Consider the following 26,898-nt stretch of genomic DNA (forward strand, 5'->3'; position numbering starts at 1 on the left):
GAAATAAATGAAAAAGAAATGAAGGAAACAATAGCAAAGATCAATAAAACTAAAAGCTGGTTCTTTGAGAAGATAAACAAAATTGATAAACCATTTGCCAGACTCATCAAGAAATAAAGGGAGAGGGCTCAAATCAATAGAATTAGAAATGAAAAAGGAAAATTAACAACTGACACTGCAGAAATACAAAGGATCATGAGAGATTACTACAAGCAACTCTATGCCAATAAAATGGACAACCTGGAAGAAATGGACAAATTCATAGAAATGAACAACCTGCCAAGACTGAATCAGGAAGAAACAGAAAATATGAACAGACCAATCACAAGCACTGAAATTGAAACTATGATTAAAAATCTTCCAACAGGGCTTCTCTGGTGGTGCAGTGGTTGAGAATCTGCCTGCTAATGCAGGGGACACGGGTTTGAGCCCTGGCCTGGGAAGATCCCACATGCCACAGAGCAACTAGCCCCGTGAGCCACAATTACTGAGACTGCGCGTCTGGAGCCTGTGCTCTGCAACAAGAGAGGCCGCGATAGTGAGAGGCCCATGCACCGCAATGAAGAGTGGCCCCTGCTTGCCACAACTAGAGAAAGCCCTCGCACAGAAACGAAGACCCAACACAGCCAAAAATAAATTTAAAAAAAAAAGTAACTTTAAAAAAAAAAAAATCTTCCAACAAACAAAAGCCCAGGACCAGATGGCTTCACAGGCGAATTCTTTCAAAAATTTAGAGAAGAGCTAACACCTATCTTTCTCAAACTCTTCCAAAATATAGCAGAGGGAGGAACACTCCCAAACTCATTCTACAAGACCACCATCACCCTGATACCAAAACCAGACAAGGATGTCACAAAGAAAGAAAACTATAGGCCAATATCACTGATGAACATAGATGCAAAAATCCTCAACAAAATACTAGCAAACAGAATCCAACAGCACATTAAAAAGATCATACACCATGATCAAGTGGGGTTTATTCCAGGAATGCAAGGATTCTTCAATATACGCAAATCAATCAAAGTGATACACCATATTAACAAACCGAAGGAGAAAAACCATATGGTCATCTCAATAAATGCAGAGAAAGCTTTCGACAAAATTCAACACCCATTTATGATAAAAATCCTCCAGGAAGTAGGCATAGAGGGAATTTTCGTCAATATAATAAAGGCCATATATGAAAAACCCACTGCCAACATCGTCCTCAATGGTGAAAAACAAAGCATTTCCACTAAGATCAGGAACAAGACAAGGTTGCCCACTCTCACCACTGTTATTCAACATAGTTTTGGAAGTTTTAGCCACAGCAATCAGAGAAGAAGAGGAAATAAAAGGAATCCAAATTGGAAAAGAAGAAGTAAAGCTGTCACTGTTTGCAGATGACATGATACTATACATAGAGAATCCTAAAGATGCTACCAGAAAATTACTAGAGCTAATCAATGAATCTGGTAAAGTAGCAGGATACAAAATTAATGCACAGAAATCTCTGGCATTCCTATACAGTAATGATGAAAAATCTGAAAGTGAAATCAAGAAAACACTCCCATTCACCATTGCAACAAAAAGAATAAAGTATCTAGGAATAAACCTACCTAAGGAGACAAAAGACCTGTATGCAGAAAATTATAAGACATTGATGAAAGAAATTAAAGATGATACAAACAGATGGAGAGATATACCATGTTCTTGGATTGGAAGAATCGACATTGTGAAAATGACTCTACTACCCAAAGCAATCTACAGATTCAATGCAATCCCTATCAAACTACCACTGGCATTTTTCACAGAACTAGAACAAAAAATTTCACAATTTGTATGGAAACACAAAAGACACCGAATAGCCAAAGCAATCTTGAGAACGAAAAACGGAGCTGGAGGAATCAGGCTCCCTGACTTCAGATTACACTAGAAAGCTACAATAATCAAGACAATATGGTACTGGCACAAAAACAGAAATATAGATCAATGGAACAGGATAGAAAGCCCAGAGATAAACCCACGTACATATGGTCACCTTATCTTTGATAAAGGAGGCAGGAATGTACAGTGGAGAAAGGACAGCCTCTTCAATAAGTGGTGCTGGGAAAACTGGACAGGTACATGTAAAAGTATGAGATTAGATCACTCCCTAACACCATACACAAAAATAAGATCAAAATGGATTAAAGACCTAAATGTAAGGCCAGAAACTATCAAACTCTTAGAGGAAAACATAGGCAGAACACTCTATGACATAAATCACAGCAAGATCCTTTTTGACCCACCTCCTAGAGAAATGGAAATAAAAACAAAAATAAACAAATGGGACCTAATGAAACTTCAAAGCTTTTGCACAGCAAAGGAAACCATAAACAAGACCAAAAGACAACCCTCAGGATGGGAGAATATATTTGCAAATGAAGCAACTGACAAAGGATTAATCTCCAAAATTTACAAGCAGCTCATGCAGCTCAATAACAAAAAAACAAACAACCCAATCCAAAAATGGGCAGAAGACCTAAATAGACATTTCTCCAAAGAAGATATACAGATTGCCAGCAAACACATGAAAGAATGCTCAACATCACTAATCATTAGAGAAATGCAAATCAAAACTACAATGAGATATCATCTCACACCAGTCAGAATGGCCATCATCAAAAAATCTACAAACAATAAATGCTGGAGAGGGTGTGGAGAAAAGGGAACACTCTTGCACTGCTGATGGGAATGTGAATTGGTACAGCCACTATGGAGAACAGTATGGAGGTTCCTTAGAAAACTACAAATAGAACTACCATATGACCCAGCAATCCAACTACTGGGCATATACCCTAAGAAAACCATAATTCAAAAAGAGGCATGTACCAAAATGTTCATTGCAGCTCTATTTACAATAGCCAGGAGATGGAAACAACCTAAGTGTCCATCATCAGATGAATGGATAAAGATGTGGCACATATATACAATGGAATATTACTCAGCCATAAAAAGAAACGAAATTGAGCTATTTGCAATGAGGTGGATGGACCTAGAGTCTGTCATACAGAGTGAAGTAAGTCAGAAAGAGAAAGACAAATACCGTATGCTAACACATATATATGGAATCTAAGAAAAAAAAATGTCATGAAGTACCTAGGGGTAAGACGGGAATAAAGACACAGACCTACTAGAGAATGGACTTGAGGATATGGGGAGGGGGAAGGGTAATCTGGGAAGAAGTGAGAGAGTGGCATTGACATATTTGACATACATACACTACCAAACGTAAAATAGATAGCTAGTGGGAAGCAGCCGCATAGCACAGGGAGATCAGCTCGGTGCTTTGTGACCGCCTAGAGGGTTGGGATAGGGCAGGTGGGAGGGAGGGAGACACAAGAGGGAAGAGATATGAGAACATATGTATATGTATAACTGATTCACTTCGTTATAAAGCAGAAACTAACACACCATTGTAAAGCAATTATACTCCAATAAAGATGTAAAAAAAATTCTTTTCCTTAAGAGGGCCCCCAGAATTGTAGAAGCTTTAGGCCACACAGCACCTGGCTTGATGTAGAAGACCCAGAAAAACCAGCAGAAGCCTCGGGAGGAGGAAGGGGCCTGTCACCGACCTGCCCCAGCCTGAAGTCTGCTCCTGGGCTGGGGGCTGGTTTGCAGGCACCTGTGGAAGCTCAGCCAGCCCCAAGACCCCCATCTGCAGAGACCAGCCCTGGAGAAGGCTGCCTACCTGGAGGCCCCGCCACAGAGAGGAGGAGTTACCACTGTGAGCGTTTCCTCTGTGCCAGGCAGGGCGGCCCTGGCTCAGGGCTCACAGTGAGCGTGGGGCGTCAGGCTGGTCAGGTGCCCCACGTGGAGCACTGCTCACCCACCCACGCAGAGTGGCCCTGACGCCAGGCCTGTTAGTCATGCTTCACAACCACCCTTAGAAGTGATTCCTTTCTTTTTACAGATGAGGAAACTGGAGCTCAGAGAGGTTAAGTCCCTGGCCCAAGGTCATCACAGCAGTGAGCAGAGTTGGGCATGGACGTGGGAATCAGAGGAAGCAGGAAACACTCATGGGCGTGAAGGGAGTGGGTGTAGTGAGCGCACTGAGCCTGGCCAAGCCCAGGAAGGTCAGGTGAGGAAGGCCTCTGTGATGCCCCCGCCTTCCCCCGCAGTGGAGAGGAGAGGGATGGGAGAGCTAAGAGGGGTGGGAGGAGCCAGGACACGAAGGGCTTTGAATGCAGGGCCAGAAGCCAGCTATTTCTCCTGCGGGGCTGGGGCATCTGGTCAACTTGCAGGTCCCGCCCCCCCACCCCTGCCAGGTTTTCGTGACAGGGTGAAAACCATCTCTCAGGATCAGCCGCTCCTAGTGAGATGGGAGATGGATGGGTCCCTGGCTGGACAGCTGGTGTTTGTCAAGCGGAGTCAATTTGAAGCTTTGTTTTTCCCCAGACGCTCCAAGGACAAAGTTGGTGGCAAGAGCTGAGCTCTGCTGAAGTAAAGAGATAAGATGACCAGTCCTGGGGTCAAGGAAAACTTCTCTGTCTTCCCATGCGCAGGAAGTCTCCTTGGGGGTCAAAAAGGGAGGGGGCGCCCCCCCTATAATAAGTGTGGACATGCACCCACAGTCCTCTGCGGTGGGATCCATCTTAGCCAAAAGTTGCGCACGCATCTTGGGGCGGGTCCTAGGACCAGTCAGATGTGGGAAGAGAAATGAGACCATTGGCCAAATGTAAACGGAGACCCGGAAGAACTGCCCTACATAAGACGATTTAACGGCCTCTACGGCCTTCCTCCTCATTAGGGAGGACACCCACCGCCTTTCTCTCTGGGTGTGTATTTCTGCCTTGATTCTGCCTTAAACAATTTCTCCGTGTGTTCTCTCACATGTTATGCTGTGTCTCTGATAATAAACTTTGTACCTGTTTTTACAGCTTTTGCCTCCTTGAAACATTCTTGCTTTCAAATGGGGGCAAGTGTCAGGGCCACTTTGCTTCTAGCCTATAGCCCCCGGTGGTCTAGCGGTTAGGATTCCTGGTTTTCATCCAGGCTCCCCAGGTCCAATTCCTGGGTAGGGAACTAAGATCTCGCTTCAGGACCGCTCACTGCGGTCTCTCTGACATCACTAGGCCTGCCTGCTTCCGCCACCAGCAAGGGCCCGCTGTCCCACAGGCATCACCACCCAACAAGCAGCCTGGCCGGGCAGGCTCTGCTATGAACACAGCGGTCCGCAAGCTTCCTACCTCTTTGCCTGCTGAGTTCTTCAAACGCCAACTCAGACATCACCCCTCCCAGAAGTCCTCCCTGACTACCACACTCCCATGCCCCGCCACTGCTGAAGCCACGGGTTCCTCCACGTCGTGCATGCACTGCCATGGGGGTGTCCGTCACCCACCAGCTTGTACGTCTGTCTCCACGACAGGACAGGGACCTTCCTGAAGGCAGGGGCACAGCCACACCATCTCTGTCTACAGTGCCTTGCACGTGGCCGTGCTCAGGAAGCCATACGTGAGTGAAACAGGGAAAGAACAAATGAGCCAACAGATGCTGGGACAAGCGAGTCCTGGCAGAGCCTGAGTGGCTTCAGCCAGAACCTGCAGGGCTCAGGTAAGCCTGATCTGCCGCCACTCGGGAGGCCAGCGGGGCACACACCCCGGGGCTGGCCGACAGCTCTCATCAGGCTGGCCTGCCCTCTGCATCTGCTTCTCCTGGAGCTGACCAGATACCAGCGCCTCTGATTTGCAGGGTGATGGAGCTCACAGCGGCTCTGCCTGGGGTATGCATTTTCTGATGATCAAAATAATACTTTTACATCAGTGGGGCACTGAGGGGCAGAAAGAGTGGGGCAAGAGGCTGGAATAGGAAATGCAGCCTAGAATAGGGACATGACATTAGGTGTGTTCAACACACACACTTTTATCCTGGGTCACCAAGTATCTTCACAGAACTAGCCTGGGCTTATAACACGGATAGCCAGCATCAACCAATAGGTAGAGAATTAGTCACTGCTTTGAGGCACTGACTATCCCACTCCACCGTGCTGAGTTCTCCCCAGCTGATGCTGAGGCTAGGAAGCGTGACTTGTACGTCTTTGTGTCAGGCTGGCTTCCACCACCACATGGCATGTTCTCTAAATTTTGCTTAAGAAGGGTGGAATTATTTCCCACCTCTCCTTTACCTTTTCTCTGAGCCAGGCTTCCCCGGAACCTGTAGAGATGGTGGTGATGGGACTAGGGGCTGAGGGGTTTAGCCTGAGGCCGAGAGGCTGGGAAGCGCAGGTGGGGAATGGGCCCCCTGTGAGTGACCCCTGGCAGGGGCTGGAGAAAAGCCTGCACCGTAGGTCCGGCTGCCCTGCCCGAGACAGCACTGACCTTCTGTCCGAAGTAGAGCTTGGAGAAGTTGAAGGTCCTCAGGTGCACGTTCTTCTCCCGGATCTTGGGCTCGAGTTTCTCCCGGAACTTGTTTTCTATGATCATGCTTAGGTAGGGCCAGATGTGGGAGATGACCTGGGAGGACAGGAAGGGGCCTTTGGTGGTCAGGTCTGTGCCCCCTGCCCCAGACCCATGGCTGCTCAGGGTGGCCCTTATGCTGCAGCACCCATCTGCCTGCCCGACCCCCTATCCCATCTACCCACCTATCCGTCCATCTGTCCATCAGACATCGGATAACTACAGCCGTGGTTCTCACTCTTACAGTTAGATCCCAAGATTTGCTGTCATTTCGCAGCCCACCATGAAATAGTCACCCGCTAAACTTAACATCATGAGGCCCTTTAGTTCTGTGCTAAAACATAAGCTACCTGAACAACACTGTGGTGTAAACAAGAAGTAGCACGTGCCAGAGGTTTAAGAAGAAAAGAAAAGAAAAAAAAAGCCACAGAAGAGAAATTTAAGTTGTTTCCTGTGGATTTAATTTTTTTTCTAGCAATCGGGAAAGGCTGCCTGTAGCTGAGTTCTGCAGCAGGATGACTCATGGTGCTGGGAACCAAGTGTAGGACCTGGGGAGAGGGAAGGTGGTGGAGAGATGGAACCTGGTGGCAGAAGATGGTGAGCAGATGGTAAGGAGCGGGGAGAGGGAGTTGGTTGGGGGGGAGAGCAGCCCATATGTTCTGTTTGGGGCAAAGGCCTCTTCCATCTCTGGGACTTGGGCCTTAGTTTAAAGATGCAGCTCCTCCTTTACAAACCCTGATCAGAGGAGCCTAAAGGAAGTGCGGTTTCAGGGTTTAACGCCCCTATCCCTCTCAGGCCTCGATGAGCCAGGCATTGTGGTGTTTTAATTACCTCATTAATACTCACAACAACCCCATGAGGCAGGGACCATCATTATTCCCATCGCACAAAGGAGGGGACGTTAGGCAACCTGCTCGAGGTTGCACAGCCAGTGCCGCCAGATCCGGGCTGGGAACCAGGCGAAACCCTGGTTCCCTGATCACCAGGCTGCTTCGGTGATCAGGAGCTGCTGTCAAATCCCGAATCACTGCCTTCCTCTCCCCAGGATGCGCTGATCTCGGCCTGGTGGGCCTGCATTTTGCTCTGTGCTTCTCTGTACTTTTAAGTTTTCTGCTGTGGCCATGCATTAATTTCACAATAAAAAATAGTTTCTTTTTAGAAAAGAAAGTCATTGGTGATGAGAAGAACCCGGAGGGTGGGAAGAGCAAGCGACAGGCAGAAGGCCCCCACCCCAGCGACTAAGGGCCATCTCTGCTCCTCCCCGGGCAGGGCTCCCACCAGGACCGCCTTGTCCACGCGCTGCCCGCCCCGTCCAGGCTTCGGGTGACTCAGCCAGGGCTGCAAGGGAAGACGAAGCCTGGAGTGAGGCCGGTGCCCCCAGGCCCACCCTGGCCTTACCTTGTTGGCCCACTCGACCCGCTCCACGTCCGGGAAGTGGATCTAGGGAACAGAAGCCCCGAGGGGAAGTTAGACTTGAGACCTGCCCGCCCTGCGGAAACAGGCGGGTTCCCACTCCCAAGCACAGAGCTGCACTGACCTACCCTGGAAACTGGAAGCTGGCCTGTCCTCAAGGAGTGCAGCAGGCGGCCAGGCGGGGGGACAACCAGCCTGAAGGCGCCCACGTGCAGCCTGACACTGACCTGACCTTGGCCTCCAGCTCCTGGCTCAGGAGGCACAGAGGGGCAGTTCTGCCACGACCCTCCGCCCTCCCCTCGCCCCTAGCCCACCTTCCCGGTGGAAGCGCAGAACCCCAACCCGGGCCTTCCCCAGGGTGACACCCGAGTTTGCTTCTTGCAGATTCTGTCCCCCTTATTCCCTTTAATGACACAAGTAATCATAGCCCCTGTAGAAAAAATTAGCAAATACAGCTAAACGAAAGGGAAAATCTTTTATGAGAGAACGCCGCCCGGTGATAGCTGTCATTACCAGGTTGATGCGTTTCCTTCCAGTCTTTTCCAGAAACAAGTATGTGCAGTTTTCACAGAAATTGAGGTCACAGTGCTTTTTTGCAGGCTGCTTTTTTCACTTAATATATTGTGATTGTGCTGACTCCAGAGGTAACTGGTGCCAATATAAAAGGCCAAAAAGGGCACCGTGTTGTTTCCAGGGGCAACTGGGGAGTGGACGTGCCCCTCCTTGGCTCTCGCCCCCCCCCCCCCAAGCCCCCCCGTCCCCGGCAGGGAGGCCCCTGGGCCAGATCCTATGGTCACAGCACAGCTCCCTCCAGGGCCTGCTGGGTGAGTCCCGCCATATCCCTTGGGTGGGGGTGGGGGGGTCCCTGAGGGGAATTGACAATCCTGTCGCCTAGCCATCGCGTAACCTGATTCTGAGGGTGCTGAACCCCCTCCCCACAAGTCTCAGGCTCGGAATATGTCTACTGAGTGCACTACCCCCCCCCCCCCACAAGGGCCGCCCCTGCACCACCACCAGGGTTTTCTGGGATGGACAGCGTAAGAGTGTATGGGTGCCTGGCACAGAACACGGATCAGTAAAACGGAAGGGACGGCCATCACTATCACCGTGCCGCAAGTCCCCGGAGGACGAGGCCAACTCCGGATCAGATCCACGGTGGGCCTGGGACCTCCGAAGGTGGAGAAAGGGCCTGCCCTTCCCACCTGGGGGCTCGGAAGGCACACTGTCCAGGGACTGAGTAAACGCGTCCTGCAGTTCACACACCTGGTGCAGTCCTGCCAAGTGCCAGGCCCTGAGCTAGTTCTGGGGATGCCCCGAGGGCCCGAACGCAGACCTAGGCCTAGGCCACTCGCCCCGGAAGAGACCGAGAGAGATTTCATTCTCTCAGGAGCAGTTTTTAACAGCCTTGACAGTTCAGGGGAGCTCAGTGCTTCTGAGACTCCTGGGACATCACGCCATTCGCCCAGCCTCAGTTTCCCCACCTCTGGGCAGTGTGGCCCATACCAACTTGGAGAAGCGTCTAATATTCCCAGGTGCTGCCAGAAAAATACTGCCTGGTTCCCAGAAGGGGAGCCAGCCCAGCCCAGGAACAGAAGGGAATCATCGGGGGAGTAGGGCGCCAGGAGCCAGGGTCAGCCCGGCCCGTTCACCACACATGCACTGCAGCTGCCCTGGGCCAGGTCCCAAGCTGGGTTCCAGCCAAGTGTAGGGTGAGACCCTTCCATTTCTCCCTATTACACTCACTGCCCAGCACTGAAGTAAAAACTCCTGCACGTGGGTCTGAAACAGACCTCTTTCTCCATGGTGATGGCTCCATTCACCACCCTCTTAGACTTCCCTTCCTCCAGGCAGCCTTTCCAGGTCGCTCAAGCTGGGGCTAGGTGTCCCTAGTACGTGTTGCTGCTTCTCCATCACAGCTTTCAACACCCCTTATGAGAGCCGCTTGGTCTTCCACCTGCCTCCTTACCAGACCACAAGCTCTGGTGGGCTGACTCAGCCGTGCTTCCTGTTAGCACCTGTCCCTGGTGTATGAATGTCTTAATAACTATTTGTGGAATGAATGAATGTATGAATGAATGAATGCAAGGTCTTGTCCTCAAGGAGTGCTCAGGTTGGTGAAGGAAGCATGCAATTAACAGGCTATTCCAGTACAGAATCAGCACCAAGGCAGGGGGAGGGGGAGCGCCACAAAGGGGAGAGTTTGCTTACAGTGGGGCTGTCACTGGTGCCTCTGCTCCTCTTGTGCCCAAGCCTACTGGCTGGACCCCTCACACCCTTCCTGCTGTCCCAACACTGCACTTCCCATCCCGTCCCCACACACCCTATGTGCGTACCCCTTCCAACGTCCTGCACCCCCGTCCACGTGATTCTTACCCCGGGAAGCTGAGAAGCTCTGATCTGCTGAACCCTGGAAAGGTGATCCAGCTTTTGCCCACACTTGGGATCTAGTCAGAAGAAGATTCCTGCACTGCCTCACGCCTACTGAATCAGCAGGCGTGGGCCTTCCAATTTATTTTTAACAAGTTCCTGGCGTGATCCTGAGGTTCAGTCAGGGTTGATGGGAGGTACCGATGCCCTGCCCAACCCTGCATTAGAGTGACCCACACTCACCCTGACACTGAGGACAGCAATGGAATGCCCAGGGCCCACTCCGAGGACGTTGTCATGGTCTCTCCTGGCCACCCATGCCTGTATTTGAGGCTCCTGTCTAAAAGTTTCCCCCAGAGAGTGAGTCTGAACCCCTGACCAGAGCAGCGATTCAGACAAAGAAAATAAGAGACCATCAAGACAGCTTATTCTTCCTTAGGCACCTGTAGGGCCTCCCTGGGTCCGAATCTCAGCCATGTCATCCCTCCCCAGGGAGCCAACACAAGGGCCGGGCCACCTTCTTTGTGGCTGCCCCTGAGTAAGTTCTGGACCAGGGAAGGGAATGAGACAGGCTGACATTCATGGAGCAGCTGCTAACACCATGCTTCCTCAGTTCCATGAAGACAAATGAGTCTGTTCTCCCATTATAATCTGGACTTTTCTCTACTCCAAATTCTCAAAGTTATTCTACTTTTTTTTTCTTTTTTTTTTTTTGCGGTACGTGGGACTCTCACTGTTGTGGCCTCTCCCGCTGCGGAGCACAGGCTCCGGACGCGCAGGCTCAGCGGCCATGGCTCACGGGACCAGCCGCTCCGCGGCATGTGGGATCTTCCCAGACAGGGGCACGAACCCGTGTCCCCTGCATCGGCAGGCGGACTCTCAACCACTGCGCCACCAGGGAAGCCCGTATTCTATGTTTTTATCTACTGGTTTTGTGTTTTAGCTTTCGCATTTAAAATCTGTCTGGAATTTTTTTTATAGCAGGTGAGATAGGCGTATAATTTCTCTCCACACTCTCACTAAGGCAATTTTTTTTTAACATCTTTATTGGAGTATAATTGCTTTACAATTTTGTGTTAGTTTCTGCTGTATAACAAAGTGAATCAGCTATATATACATATATCCCCATATCTCCTCTCTGTTGCATCTCCCTTCCACCCTCCCAATCCCACCCCTCTAGGTGGTCACAAAGCACCGAGCTGATCTCCCTGTGCTGTGCGGCTGCTTCCCACTAGCTATCTACTTTACATTTGGTAATGTATATATGTCCATGCCACTCTCTCACTTCGTCCCAGCTTACCCTTCCCCCTCCCTGTGTCCTCAAGTCCATTCTCTATGTCTGCGTCTTTATTCCTGTCCTGCCCCTAGGTTCTTCAGAACTTTTTTTTTTTTTTTTTAGATTCCATATATATGTGTTAGCATACAGTATTTGTTTTTCTCTTTCTGACTCACTTCACTTTGTATGACAGACTCCAGGTCCATCTACCTCACTACAAATAACTCAATTTCGTTTCTTTTTATGGCTGAGTAATATTCCACTGTATATATGTGCCACATCTTCTTTATCCATTCATCTGTTGATGGACACTTAGGTTGCTTCCATGTCCTGGCTATTGTAAATAGAGCTGCAATGAACATTGTGGTACATGACTCTTTTTGAATTATGGTTTTCTCAGGGTATATGCCCAGTAGTGGGATTCTGGGTCATATGGTAGTTTTATTTTCACTATGGCAATTTTATAATAACATACAAAAAAGGAAGGAAGGGAGGGAGTGAGGGAGGAAAAGAAAGAAGCCCATGTTTCCTCCTAACTAGTGAAGCTACTTCCCTCACACATCAGCTTCCCATGTGTACTTTGGTGTGTTTCAGGACTTGGCATTGACCTCCATGGTCTGTTTGCCTGTTTCTGCATCAGTACCACACTGTTTTAATCTCTATGGCTTCACAATATGATCTGGGTAGGGTGATTCCCCTCCTTTTGCTTTTCTTTTTCAAACTGATTTAGATAATAGTAGGTATTTATACTTCCATATGAATTTTAGAATCATCTTGTCAGTCTCCCTGCCAAAATCCTCCTGAGATTTTGATTGTTGTATTCCTGAATATATAGATTAATTTGTGGGAGGACTGATCTCTTTACTACATTTTGCATCCATGAACAGAATATTTCCCTTTATTTATTCACATTTGATTGTATTCACATTTAGGATCATAACTTTTTTTCTACCAAAGTCCTGTACATTTTTTGTTACTTTGTGGGTTTTATAGTTATTAAAAATGGTATTTCATTTTCTGGGCAACTTTTGTTGAAAGTTGTTACTAGTTCTAATTGTTTGTTAATACTCATAGGTAACTTACAAACATTTATAATCTCCAAATAATAACAATTTTTTTCTTTCCGCTCCCCATCCTTATCCTTACTTGCTTCTCTTGGCCAGTCCTCTGGTACTGCGCAGGCACACTGGTGATAGCAAGCAGCTCTGTCTGGTTCCTGACCACAAAAGAAAGTTTCTCCAGGGCTTCCCTGGTGGCACAGTGGTTGAGAGTCCGCCTGCCGATGCAGGGGACATGGGTTCATGCCCCGGTCCGGGAAGATCCCACATGCCGTGGAGCGGCTGGGCCCGTGAGCCATGGCCGCTGAGTCTGCGTGTCCGGAGCCTGTGCTCCGCAACGGGAAAGGCCACAACAGTGAGAGGCCCGCGTACCGCAAAAAAAAGAAAAAAGAAAAAAAAAAGAAAGTTTCTCCATTAAGCACAATTTTTGCTATAGATTTTGGAGGACAGCCTCTATCAGACTGAGGAAGTTCTTTTCAATTCCTAAATTTCCAAGAGCTCTCATTATAAATGGGTATTGAACTATATTCAATACTTTCTCATATCTATTGAGATAATCATGTTATTTTTTTTCCTTTCATCCATTAATGTGGTCAACTTAACTGATATTTCTTTCTAAAACAGGACCATCACTAGTTCCCGGGATAAACCCTACTTGAAATATTTAGCTGGCCTGATATTTCATTTAGGCTTCATACACTAATGATCCAGAGTGCTACCTACAGCTTTTGCTCTTGTACAATTCCTATCTGGTTTTGGTATAAAGATTTTATGATAAATTGTAAAATGAGTGGGACAGCTATCCTTATCCTCCTATTTTCTGAAACAACTTGTAACTATAGGAATTATCTGATTGATGGAATTTAGCATATCTTACCTCTGAAACCATCTTAGCCTGAGACTTTTGTGGGTGGTAAATTACCATGTCTCTCTGTAGAGGTTAATGGTGTATTTAAGGTCTACTGATCTTAGTCTGGTAATCTTGGCATTTATATTTTTCTAGAAATGTGTCTAGTTCATCCAGGTTTTCATGTGTCTTGATATATAGTCATTTACAATATTTTACTCTTTTAATCTGTTATATCTGTAGTTATTTCTGCCTTTTTTCATTCTATATTTTATTTTCTATTTTTTTCATGATCAAGCTTGACAAACTTTTGTCTATTATATTAATCTTTTGAGAGAATGAACTTCAGTTGTTAATAATTTTCTTTCCCCTTTACCTTTATTTTAAAAATTTTTTGTTCATTTTCATCCCTATATTTATCATTTCCTTCCTTCCTTCTTATTTCTTTGATCGAAATCTGTTGTTCTTTTATGTTCTTAGGTTCAACTCTATGAGTTTTAGAGTTGAATCATTTATTTTCAGTTTTTCTTGTTTCATGATAAATTCAAAGTTATAAATTCCCTTACAATTTTTAACAGTTTTTTCATCATTATTCATCATTATTCAGCCCTCAGTTTTTGTAATTTCCATTATGACTTCCTCTTAAACAATGATTTTTTAAAATAGTAATATTTTAAAGTATCTAGATGCACGAGATATCTACACCTATTTTTGTTTCCTAATTTAACTTCTTTATGATCTGAACAGTCTGTAGGGTGGCAATTCACTGGAATATAGTGATAATTCCTTGGTGGCCTGGTACATGATTAATTTCTATGGTTGTTCCATGTATGATCAAGTTATTAATCATTTCCTTTTAATAGTCTTTCTCCTTGCTTACTTTTTGTCTACTTGATTTTCCATGTTCAAAGAGGAATATATGAAAATTTTCAAGCCAAAATGCTGATTTATCTACTTCTCTATGCAGTTCTGTTAGCTGTTGGTTTATATTTCAGGTTTATATTATGCAGTACATATATGGCCATGATGATTATTTCTTAATCATGGCTCCTTTTATGAGCATATAACATCTTTCTTTGTCTTAAAGATATATCCGAGTTACAGTCTATCTTGTCTAAGATGAAAATTGCTACTACAGCTTTCTTTTGCTTCAAAGTTACCCAGTTGTATTTTTTTCATCCTATTTTCAGCCTTTTTGAGTTCATGTTATCTCATGTTATTTAATACTCATCTTAATCCTTTATTAGACCCATTTTCCAGATAAGGAAACTAAGGCTGAGAGGTTACTTAGAATCACCAGCTGTGGAGTGCTACAGCTGTGAGCCAGATCTACGTCTGTCTGTGCTTTTCCACTCCACCACTCACTCCTCTTAAGAAAACATTACATACCACTGTTTTCCTCTCTTACAGAAAGTCTAATTGGACAGAGGACTGCCCTCATGGGACTTGAGCCTTCACCGGTAGGCCATGCTTTCTAGCTAAGGGTTCCACAGACACTTTCATTTGATCCTCCTCATGCTGTATAAAGTGAACAGCAAAGATGCAATTATCCCTGTTTTACATATGAGGAGAGGCTCAGAGACTAGTACTTGCCAAGATCAGTCAGGTGACCAGAACTCAGATTTTCTCTCCTGAGCCCAGCCTTCAAATCTTTCTCTCATCTGTTTCCCCTCCCCTTAAGCCATCTGAAATATCAACATTTGAAGTCCATTTCTCAGTGTTTTTCTAACCTATCCCTTTTGCATTTAAAATTCCATCGCTTTAAACCTCAGTTTTCTCAACCACAAGATGGGTACAATACTACCAACTTCACAAAGTTCCTGAGAAAACTAAATAAAACAATGCATGTAAGGAGCTCAGTACCCTTCCTGACTCAGAGTAAATGCTCCAGAAATGGTGATTCTTGATGGAAGTTGTACAGACCTCAGAGGTACGAACACTGACACTTCTGACCTCAGGTACATGCCAAGAACAAGATCACATGGGCTGTGTGTCCAGTTCTGTCTGACCCAAAGCCTGGCAAATTCCCTGGGTCTCCTAGTGCCTGCTGCTCTGCACTTTGGGAGACCACTGAGAAGGCGGAACAGAAGATGAGAAGAGGATAACACAGCGAAAGTGGTTGAGGTGGAGGAGGAAGGACCACGTAGATTCTTGTTTCTCTGGCCTCCGCTGGTTGGCTGAGAGATCTGTGCCCCCAGATAATGAGTCACAGATAGGCTGGGCCCAATGCCTGTGAGGCTCCACGGGAAACTCTGCCCAATGCAGGAGCTCCACAGTGAGGTGGGGCAAAGCAGCCCGGTCAGAGCCTCTGTGTGTGACTTTCCCTTGCCAGGTAAACAAAGGGAAGGCAGAAAAAGAAGCCACATGGCTCACTGTCAGACTGAGTCCTAAAGTCACTTTTGTACCAATTCCCACGAGGCTGGGGGTAGCCGGGAGTCCTTGGGACCAGCTAGGAAGAGAGACACTCAAACCACCAGGCAACGCAAAGGGCTAGACTCTGAGTTTGAGCGATTCTCAAACTTTTCTGTATAAAACCACCACCTGGAGAGCTGGTGAAAATGTGGATTCTTGGGCTTCCCTGGTGGCGCAGTGGTTGAGAGTCTGCCTGCCGATGCGGGGGACATGGGTTCGTGCCCCGGTCTGGGAAGATCCCACATGCCGCGGAGCGGCTGGGCCCGTGAGCCATGGCCGCTGAGCCTGCGCGTCCGGAGCCTGTGCTCCGCAACGGGAGAGGCCACAACAGTGAGAGGCCCCCGTACCGCAAAAAATAAAAAATAAAATGTGGATTCTTGGTCGGGGCCTGGAAACTTGCATCTTTAACAAGTTCGCCAGCTTGTCCTGATCCTGGCGGTGGAGGATGTGGAAGCATGAGCACACAGGGCCCCCCAGACTAGAGGACCTGTTCCAGCCCCGGAACTAGGTGGCTTTTCTGCTCCCTGGGGTTCCTGACCAAGGCTAGAGAGTCACAGCCTGTGTTTCCAGCTGTCACTCCTAGGAGAACATCAAATTCCTACCAGCAGCCTATGGCCCTCAATTCTTTTACAAGTCTTTTGGACCACAAAGAGCAAAGGGAGGCAAAAGCTAACAGGTGAAAAACACAATATCACAATTCTGCCTAGCCTGAGGCACTGCCCTTGCCCCTAGAAGGTGTCCTCACTCCCTTCCTGCAGCCTCAGGTTTCTCCTGACCGAGAGGAGTGAAGCTTCTCATTCCTGTGCTGCCCATAGGATCTACAATCAAGGAGATAATGGACAAAAATCTACTTCTAAATGGAGACCGAGCTCTGGAAGGTTCGTCTCCATAGAAACATGAACACTCTTCTGACTGACGTAGTACAGGTATGAGCATTTCCCCAAAGCAGGCCTGGAAAATTCGAAAGTTGTCGGGCCGTGGTCAAATCACCAGGATCTCAGATGCTTGCTATTCCGCCTGCAGGAGCCCTCGGGGAAGTTTCAGCAAGAAGGGGCCTCAGCCTGCCTGGAAGGCCTCCCTAAACTAACACAGTCATGCTTCTTTAGTGCACTTGGGCCAAAGCCTTCCAGGCGAAGTGGGCTAATAATTTAATGATGGCGTTTTCAGACATAGTCAAGAGAGTGGTGGTAATGACAGCTTCGAGAGGAGAGAAAGATTGGAAATCAAACAGTCTAAGAATTCCAGACTAGCAGAGGCCACCAACATGGCCCACATCGGTGCTTCCCTTTGGGTGGTCACGTGCTTTATTTCTTAAACCCTTTAGGAAAAATGATTCCATAGCAGTTGAGGAAATGGAGCCAGAGTGACGGCTGCATCCCGTTGGGGGGTGGGGTCCACAGATGGGCTGGGGTTTGAGAAGCCTGGACAGGAGCTTCTGGCCACCAGACCCTCTCAGGAGGCAGGGGGATTGGAGAGCTTCACTTACAGAGCTTGCCTGTCACTAGGTGACCCCTGCTTGCTCCCTCACACAGGGACGGTGGCTCCTCCCGTGGAAGCAGGTGTGTATGGACACAGAGAGACACACAGACAGACAGAGGTGGGTGGACACACACATGCAGACATACACACCAAGATATACATAGACACACAAAGACACATGTACACACACAGACGCACACACACGCAGAACTAGAGACCCATCCACAGAATCACATGTACACATGTACAAAGACCCAGGTACACACCCTTTGCTAGGAAAAAAAAAAAGAAAGAAAGTCTCATGCCTCTGTTCCAAAGGGCTTTTTTTTTTTTGCGGTACGCGGGCCTCTCACTGTTGTGGCCTCTCCCGTTGCGGAGCACAGGCTCCAGACGCGCAGGCCCAGCGGCCATGGCTCACGGGCCCAGCCGCTCCGCGGCATGTGGGATCCTCCCAGACCGGGGCACAAACCCGTGTCCCCCGCACCGGCAGGCGGACCCTCAACCACTGTGCCACCAGGGAAGCCTGGCTTTTTTTTTTTTTTTTCAAGATTTTTTTTTGATGTGGACCATTTATTGAATTTGTTACAATATTGCTTCTGTTTTATGTTTTGGTTTTATGACCATGAGGCATGTGGGATCTTAGCTCCCAGACCTGGGATCGAACCTGCACCTCCTGCACTGGAAGCGCGGAGTCTTAACCACTGGACCACCAGGGAAGTCCTGCAAAGGGCATTTTTTTTTCTCATTAAACTTTTTTAATGGGTCTCAAATTCTGTGACAGATTTTTGATCAAGTTGTTTCAATTAAAAAGTACTGATTTTAAAAACTAATAACTTAAACTGCCACACACAAAACAAACGGTCCACAAAACATTCTCCTTTCCTTCTGAAGGTTTTAGGATGCACTGTTATCATTAACCAGTCTTTTGCTATTAAACTTAAATGGCCAATTGGACAAACAGTTCTGGGGCCGTTCTTCCACCACTGATTAAGACTGGGGTGGTAGGTATTGGGGATAACATTCATTTAGCCTTCTGAGCTTTCTGGGCAGACTTGGTGACCTTGCCAGCTCCAGCTACCTTCTTGTCCACTGCTTTGATGACACCCACTGCAGCCATCTGTCTCATGTCATGAACAGCAAAAAGGCCCAGAGGAGGAGAGTCAGAGAAGCTCTCAACACACATGGGTTTGCCAGGAACCATATCAACGATGGCAGCATCACCAGATTTCAAGAATTTGGGGCCATCTTCCAGCTTTTTCCCAGAATGACGATCAATCTTCTCCTTCAGCTCAGCAAATTTGCAGGCAATGTGAACTGTGTGACAATCCAGACAGGTGCATAGCCAGCACTGCTTTGGCCTGGATGGTTCAAGATAATCACCTGAGCCGTGAAGCCAGCTGCTTCCGTCGGTTGGTCATTTTTGCTGTCACCAGCCACACTGCCATGATGAACACCTTTGACAGACATGTTCTTGACATTGAAGCCCACACTGTCCCCAGGAAGGGCTTCACTCAAAGCTTCATGGTGCATTTCAACAGACTTCACTTCAGTTGTCACGTTGACTGGAGCAAAGGTGACCACCAGGCCAGGTTTGAGAACACCAGTCTCCACTCGACCCACAAGGACAGTGCCAACACCACCAATTTTGTAGACGTCCTGGAGGGGCAGACGCAAGGGCTTGTCAGTTGGGCGAGTTGGTGGCAGGATGCAATCCAGAGCTTCAAGCAGTGTGCTTCCACTGTCACTGCCATCCTTACGGGTGACTCTCCACCCCTTGAACCACAGCATGTTAGCACTTGGCTCCAGCATGTTTTCACCGTTCCAGCCAGAAATTGGCACAAATGCTTCTGTGTTGGGGTTGTAGCCAACTTTCTTAATGTAGGTGCTGACTTCCTTTACAATTTCCTCGTATCTCTTCTGGCTGTAGGGTGGACCAGTGGAATCCATTTTGTTAGCTCCAACAATTAGCTGTTTCACACCCAGAGTGCAGGCCACAAGGGCATGCTCACAGGTCTGCCCATTCTTGGAAATACCTGCTTCAAATTCACCAACGCCAGCAGCAACAATCAGGACAGCACAGTCAGCCTGGGATGTGCCTGTAATCATGGTTTTTTTTGTGTTTTTTTTTTTGTTTTTGGTTTTTTTTTTTTTTAGCGGTACGCGGGCCTCTCCTGTTGCGGAGCACAGGCTCCGGACGCGCAGGATCAGCGACCACGGCTCACGGGCCCAGCCACTCCGCGGCATGTGGGATCCTCCCGGACCGGGGCACGAACCCATGTTCCCTGCATCGGCAGGCGGACTCTCAACCACTGCGCCACCAGGGAAGCCCTGTAATCATGTTTTTGATGAAGCCTCTGTGTCCTGGGGCATCCGTCATGGTCACATAGTACTTGCTGGTCTCGAATTTCCACAGGGAGATTTCAATGGTGATACCACGCTCGCGTTCAGCTTTCAGTTTGTCCAAGACCCAGGCATACTTGAAGGAGCCCTCTCCCATCTCGGCAGCCTCCTTCTCGAACTTTTCAGTGGTTCTCTTGTCGATGCCACCACATTTGTAGATCAGATGGCCAGTAGTGGTGGACTTCTCTGAACCTACGTGTCCAATGACAACGATGTGGATGTGGTCTTCTCCTTTCCCATTTTTGCTTAGGTTTAGCGGTGGCTTTCACGACACCTGTGTCCTGGCGGCAAACCCGTTGCAAAAAAGCCCAAAGGGCATTCTTATACACGCACTCCTGCCGACTCAACTGATGTTGCCGACCCCCTCCCCACCCGCAAAGAAGAGAGAAGACCCTTTTCCAGTGTCCTGCAGGGATGGGACACAAGGAGGCCGCGCTGGGCTGTCGTCCTCCTGAGACAGGCCCTGCTCTGTGGCTGCCTCTGCAGTGGTTTCTCCTCTACCAGAAAACGGCCCCTCATTTCATTCGCTTTTCTCCTGATGAAGCACTGACTTTCATCCCTTTTTTTCTCTGTTCTTGCGAGGTTAACATTTAACCATGAAAACTGCTTTTAAATCTGCCCAACTCTTCTGCTTAACATCACCCTGCTAAAAGTGCCTTAAGGGAAACAATTGCTTTGCCAGCTTGGAATTCTGTCTAGCACTGTTCTAGAATCCATAGATTCCTTAACAGCACACCCAGCCTGAGAACTGGCCTAAGTCGGCTGGACCCAGCAGGACGACAGAGCAGATAAAACTCCAAAGAGAGTCATCGGTGAGGAGAATGCGGGTGCCAGGAGCCTGTCACCCTTGCTGAGGAATAAGGGCTCGGAGCAGAGACGGACTGCCCTGAGCTAGCTGCAGAGTCGTTTTGAGGAGACCTGAGTGGAATCCTAAGTCGTCAGAGAGTTCAGTGATCCAGTTAGGTCTGGTACAGCCTGGAGGGTAAAAAATTTATCCTCTGGGCTTCCCTAGTGGCACAGTGGTTGAGAGTCCACCTGCCGATGCAGGGGACACGTGTTCATGCCCCGGTCCGGGAGGATCCCACATGCCGCGGAGCGGCTGGGCCCGTGAGCCATGGCCGCTGAGCCTGCGCGTCCGGAGCCTGTGCTCCACAATGGGAGAGGCCACAACAGTGAGAGGCCTGTGTACCGCAAAAAAAAAAAAAAAAAAAAAAAAAATTATCCTCTTACTTATAAAACTAGTAAAAGGCCAAACATCATCATCTGCTTCATCCTCCTCCTCTGTGCTGATAAGGCCAAGGTGAGGTGGGAATGAGGATCTTTAAAGTCCTTAAGTTTTGACAGGTCGGTTTAATGTGTAATCTGTGTAAAGAACTGGAGAGACAGGGACTGAGATTTACATTGCAGACGTTCACTGTGGCATTCATGCCACAGATTTTTTTTTTAATAAATTTATTTTATTTGTATTTATTATTTTTGGCTGCGTTGGGTCTTCGTTGCTGCACGCAAGCTTCCTCTAGTTGCGGCGAGCGGGGGCTACTCTTCGTTGCGCTGCACGGGCTTCTCATTGCAGTGGCTTCCCTTGTTGCAGAGCACCGGCTCTAGGCACACGGGCTTCAGTAGATGTGGCACGTGGCCTCAGTAGTTGTGGCTCGTGGGCTCCAGAGCACAGGCTCAGTAGTTGTGGTGCACAGGCTTAGTTGCTCCGCGGCATGTGGGATCTTCCCGGACCAGGGCTCGAACCCGTGTCCCTCGCATTGGCAGGCGGATGCTTAACTACTGCGCCACCAGGAAAGCCCCACAAATTTTTATTGAATGCCTATATGAACTGGGCACTGAGCGAGGAGCTGAGTGTACAGACAGGAACAAGAAACACACCTGTAAAGAACATTCGATCTGGAGGAAAAGTTGGACATAAAAATAGGTAAGTGCAAATCAACACGGGAAGTGGAGTGGGTGTGAGAGAAGGGTTCCAGTACGGGTGCCTGAGCTTGGACTTGAAGGAGGAGTCAAGGGAGTCAGACTGACAGATCAAGGGAGAAATTCCAGACAGATAGAGGAAACACCACCCACCTCGGCCTGCCACAGAAACAGGACAAACTGGGACATAACCAAAATAGTGATGTTACAGAAATGGTCAGGTAACTTCTGGTCTATTCGTATTAAGGATATCATAATCCTTAAGAATGTTTTTGAAGAATGTTTGTAAGGCAATGTTAAGGACATAAAAACAAAAAATTTTTCAAAGGTACAAGTTTTCAAAAGACTTTTCATAGACCTTTTATACAAAGGAAGTGCACCCAAACATAGGGCGTATCTCCGGGTGGCAGGAATGTAAATGCTTACTCTAATATTTACTTGTAGACCATTTCCAAATTCTCTAACATGGGGATATTTGCACTTTTATAACTGGAAAAATGAGATTTTTAACCAGTTACTTTAGAAAGAAAACACAGTATGGGCAAAAGAATGGAGTGGGTGAATCTGGGGTCTTGAAACACCCCGTGTCCTGGCGGAGCTCCTTGGTTTTTCACTGTGAGCATTTCAAGGGCCAGGGACCCCGGGCACACTGGGGTGGGGCTTCTCAGTCCCACCTGGCATCCTACAGAAAGAGGGTACACCGGAGCTGAGCCCTGACTCCCAGTGTGGCCCAAGGGACGCAAGTCTCATCCCCTTGACTTGAAGCGACAGGGTGTGTAAAGAGAACGGGGCTTTGTCCCTTTAATAGTTCCCACTGGGGCAGGAAACATCTTAACTGTCTCTTCTCTATTTGCCATAGAGGAAGGGGAGCGGGGAAGCACTTTCCTCCAGCACGTGGGGACACTTCTGGGCTATGAGCTCTAGGTTTCCTGAGATTTAAAAATCCTTGGGACTCCGCCAGGAGAAGTAACTCTGAATGGCGGGGTGGGGGGAGCAGGCACCCAGAAGGGCAGGCAAGGCCCCAGTCCCCTGCTCCTCTGTGTGGCTGGGTGGCAGCCTTCACGGGTCATCGGGGCTCAGCTCACACCTCCCAGTGGCTCCCCCAAAGTCACTGGGGACATTCCCACAGAGGGGCCGGCTCTGCCTGCTGTCTCGGGCTCAATGAGCAACCCATAAACATGGGGCAGGGAAGGGCAGATCGTCCACAGATCCGGGAGGCAGCCTTGGAACTCCAGCCAGGGCCCAGGCCTCGGGGGCGGGGAGGCATCAAGCAGCAAAAGTTACCCCAGGAAGGGTCTTGAACAGCCCAGAGCATGAAGGACTGACCCTGAAGACCAGACGGGAAGTTTCTGGAGCACCAGAGCTGGAATTCCATGAACGGAACCCCAGGAAGGGTTGAGGGCCAGGCTGGAGTCTCCGGCGGGCGCTGCCCCCGGCAGCCGTCCATCCCTGGAGCCACGTTTGCTGCTGGGCCACTTGGTAATGAGTTTCGTATTAGAAAAAGGGAGAGTTAGGAGGCCTGGGAAATTGGGGAGGATACAGTGACAGCCCCCCTGAGCACGTACTCGTGCCAGGCTTCGAACAAGCAGCTTTTCAGACTCAACTCATCGCAAATGCGTGTAGAAACTGAGCCTTCGAGGCCGACAGCTAGGTGAGTGGTGGAGCTGGGGTGTCACCAGCTCTGTGGGATCAAGGGCTCCAGTTTGGTCACTGTGCTGTCCATGGCCCCCAGCCCTGGCAAGGTGGGCTGATCGAAGAGGCTCCTTCTTTCTTTCTTTCTTTCTTTTTTTTTTTGCAGTACGCGGGCCTCTCACTGTTGTGGCCTCTCCCATTGCGGAGCACAGGCTCCGACGCCCAGGCTCAGCGGACATGGCTCACGGGCCCAGCTGCTCCGCGGCATGTGGGATCTTCCCGGACCGGGGCACGAACCAGTGTCCCCTGCATCGGCAGGCGGACTCTCAACCACTGCGCTACCAGGGAAGCCCGAGGCTCCTTATTTCTTGAAAAATATGTCTAAAAACTGAGTGAGAGGAACATTCGCATGTAAACAGCAGGCAGCAGCCGCTCCCCTGTTCAGAAGACGAACTGCCTTCTCTCCATGTGGCCGGGCCACGTCCACAAGCCAAGGGGCTCCCCAGCATCTTCACTCGTGACCCCTTCTAAAGCAGAAGAATCCTTTCCTTGAGCTGTATGTTCCATGGAAGGGAACCAGAGGAGGAGCAGGTCTCTCAAGTTGGACCGGAAACAACCCCCTTTAACAGGTTTTTACAGGTGGGGACAATGAGACCCAGTGAGGGAAAGCAACTTCTCTGACCACCCGGAGGCAGCAGCTTGGAGCGAAGTGTTGAGAAGGAGCCTAATGGGGCTGGAAAGAACAGCTCCATTGAGAGCGGACCGCTGTGGCCTGGCAGGGGAGAGCGATGGCCTCTGGGCTCTGGCTCAGCCTGGCCTTGGCCTCCGTCCCCTCACAGGGACTTGGTGCAAATTAGAGCAAGGTGCACACACAGCCGGGCAAGCAGCAGGGGGGCTGGGATCCACCCTCACGCGCTGGGTGCTGGGTGATGACTTGCATGGCTGCGAGGCCCTCAAGACCTTTTCTTCAACCCCCTGACTACTGGTTAATTAGTAAAAATACTTCTCAAAGGAGGTCAGAAGCCATCAATCCCCATTCATGCAAGAACACCAGTTCTTAAAACAGGAAGAAGGTGTGCTGAAAGGTCCACGTGTAAGATAGAGACACCGTGCTTTGAAATTGTGGACAGGGGTCACTCTGTCCCTACCACACGGGAGCCACGTCCCTCCATCTTCATAAACAGTGTGTGTCCTCAGGAGGCAGGGAGAGGCCAGAAGAAGGATATTCAACCAAGTAGGTTCCAGATTTTCCACATCATCCTTGGGCTCGGAAACCTTCCTGAGGCGGGTCCAAAAGCCCACATTTACGTCTATGTGCGTGCTCTTCACAGGTGTTCACACAGACAACCCACTTCCCCAGACGTGCTTCACATTCTGGATTCCCAGTCCCAGTAATGGGCACCCAGCTCCCCAAATCAGAAAGCAGAAGGCCCTGATCCCTCCCTCACTGCACTCTAGAGGCCGCCAAGCACCTGGAGTCCGCCTCCGCACAGCTCTCACCCTCAGCTCTTAGTCTCCACTATGGCCATCTTGGCTCAAATCACTTTCCCGACTGGTCTCTTTCCTCCAGCTTCACTCCTCCCTGCATGCTGCTTGTTCCAGGGCCTTTCCTAAACCTTGCCCAGACTCCTTTCAGCCTTCCGAATCAGCCCCAACCTCCATCAGACCTGCCTCAGTTTGGCCCCTGTCCCTCAGCCTACACCGCACACGTCAGCCAGGCCGAACCACACAGTAGCCCTCAGATACCAGCCGCACGGCGCCTCCATGCAGTGCTTGCAAGCTCCCTTCTGCTTGGACTGCCCTTTGTGGTACCACTGCCTCAATCTGAAAGGTTATCCAGGCCCTGGCCCAGGAAACTGGCCAGCCAAGCCTGCCAGAAGGGTCTGGAGAACATAGGCGGAGGCCAGGCCCTTCCCAGGACCCTGCCAAGGAGGCAGGAGGCTGTGGTCTGGGGACAATCTGATGTGGAAACCAGGTAGGGTGCCCTTCCCTCCAGGCCTTTGACCCTGGACTGGACCCTGTTCAGACTCCTGTTTCCAGCTTCCCTGAGACCTCTATGGAACTACCTGTTACGCATCTGCCTCCCGCCCCAGACTGCCCTCTTGGGAGGTGAGACACCATCGCCTTCCTCTGTGTGTCCCTGCACCCAGCTGCGTCAGGCCTGGGGTGTGGTTTATGGGGTGAGAACCAGGAGATACTGTCTTGTGCTCTGTCTCATCCGTCAGGCTGAGCTCCCTGTTGGCTATGTCCACGTAGTTCCGGGGACCCCTCCCCCAAGAGGAGCCAGAACGGTTTCTATGGTATTTGTGGGTGGGGGGTGTTAGGGAATGGGGGTGTCAAGGCCCCTACAGATTCTGATTCTTACCCCAATTTCAGAAACGTTGCCTTTGCATACAGCTAAGTGTCTGGAGGCCTCCCTAACACCAGGAGGGGCAGAAAGAAAGGGATGTCACTTGGTGAGGTATCACGGGCCCACCCTCGTGGGCTGAGGCTGCCATGGGGGTCATGACAGAGGTCTGACAGGCAGCCTGGGCTCCCTCAACAGTGAACAAGGAGTGTGACCAGGTCCAAGCCTGCTCTCTGTGTCCACATTTTCCACGATCACAAGCCAGCAATCCCCTTTCATGCAAGAAAACCAAGGTCTGGGCGAGACAGGCCCCAAACACTGTCTCCATGGCTACTACCCAATATATATGTAAACCTATTTACAAAGCTTTACTGTCAATCCATATATTAGTATTATGGGCTAAATTCTGTTTCCCAAAATTTATATGTTGAAGTCCTAACCCCCAGTCCCTTAGAATGTGACTGTATTTAGAAATAGGGTCTTTATAGAGGTGATTAAGTTAAAATGAGGCCATTAGGGTGGGCCCTAATCTAACCTGACTGATGACCTTATAAGAAGAGGAAATTCAGACACAGGTAAGTATAGAGGGAAGACCATGTGAAGACACAGGGGAAGCTGGCCAACTACAAGCCAACGAGAGGTCTCAGAAGAAACCAACCCTGCTGACGCCTTGATCTTGATACATTTCTGTTGTTTAAGCCACCCGCTCCGTAGTACTTTACGGCAACCCTGGAAAACTAATGCAATAAGGCTTAATTTCTCTTTTAACGTAAAATAAGTATACATAGGCCTTTCTAATATCTTCTCAACCCACTTCAGATGTTACTGTCATGGGCAAGTGTGAGGAACCTATAGCCTGGCTGGATTTTAGAGTACAGGCCTCAAGCCAGGGGAAATGAGGGGTCTGGTGGCCTCTGGACACCTCTCCCTGTGTGCCTGAATGTTTCTGGAAGAAATCAGAGACAACCAACACCAGTTCATCACCCAGAGAAGGGGGTTTGCTGCAGACCAAGTCTTAGACTGAATGCCCCTCTTGCAGTTGGTGGCCCAAACTCACCTGATCATAAGACTCACTGAGGTTCCTCAGTCACACCTGGGGGTTGTGAGGTGAGGCCTAAAACTTGTTTTTATTAAGTGGGCCAAGTGATTCTCAGGACCCAGAAGCCTTTGAGAAGCCATAGTCCAGGCCATTCCACACCAGGAGATGGTTTTGTAGCTGTAGAGTGTGAGTGTGTGTGTGGGTGTGTCTCGGTGCGTCTGAGCATCTCTACCAGGCGAGGGAGCGAGAGAAGCCCGCGAGCCAGCGCGGCGGCCGCCGGCCTCTCCCC

At 49.1% G+C, this 26,898-nt stretch overlaps 1 protein-coding gene and 1 pseudogene across 3 annotated transcripts in view; both read right to left on the reverse strand.

Moving 5' to 3' along the window:
• Positions 1 to 26,898, reverse strand: part of ESYT3 (extended synaptotagmin 3) — a 57,233-nt gene that overhangs the window by 29,305 nt on the left and 1,030 nt on the right. For all 3 annotated transcript variants that reach the window (XR_004476414.2, XM_004278962.4, XM_033404102.2), the window contains exons 2-3: positions 7,818 to 7,859; positions 6,342 to 6,476 (exon numbers count right to left, since the gene is read on the reverse strand). Coding sequence is in view for 2 of the 3 variants with exons in the window: in XM_004278962.4 (XP_004279010.1) it covers positions 6,342 to 6,476; positions 7,818 to 7,859 (177 nt within the window). In the remaining variant the exon portion in view is untranslated. The remainder of the gene's footprint in view (positions 1 to 6,341; positions 6,477 to 7,817; positions 7,860 to 26,898) is intronic.
• Positions 12,475 to 19,935, reverse strand: LOC101282096 (elongation factor 1-alpha 1-like; annotated as a pseudogene).

Source organism: Orcinus orca, chromosome 5 (assembly GCF_937001465.1).
Source record: "Orcinus orca chromosome 5, mOrcOrc1.1, whole genome shotgun sequence".
NCBI lineage: Eukaryota > Metazoa > Chordata > Mammalia > Artiodactyla > Delphinidae > Orcinus > Orcinus orca.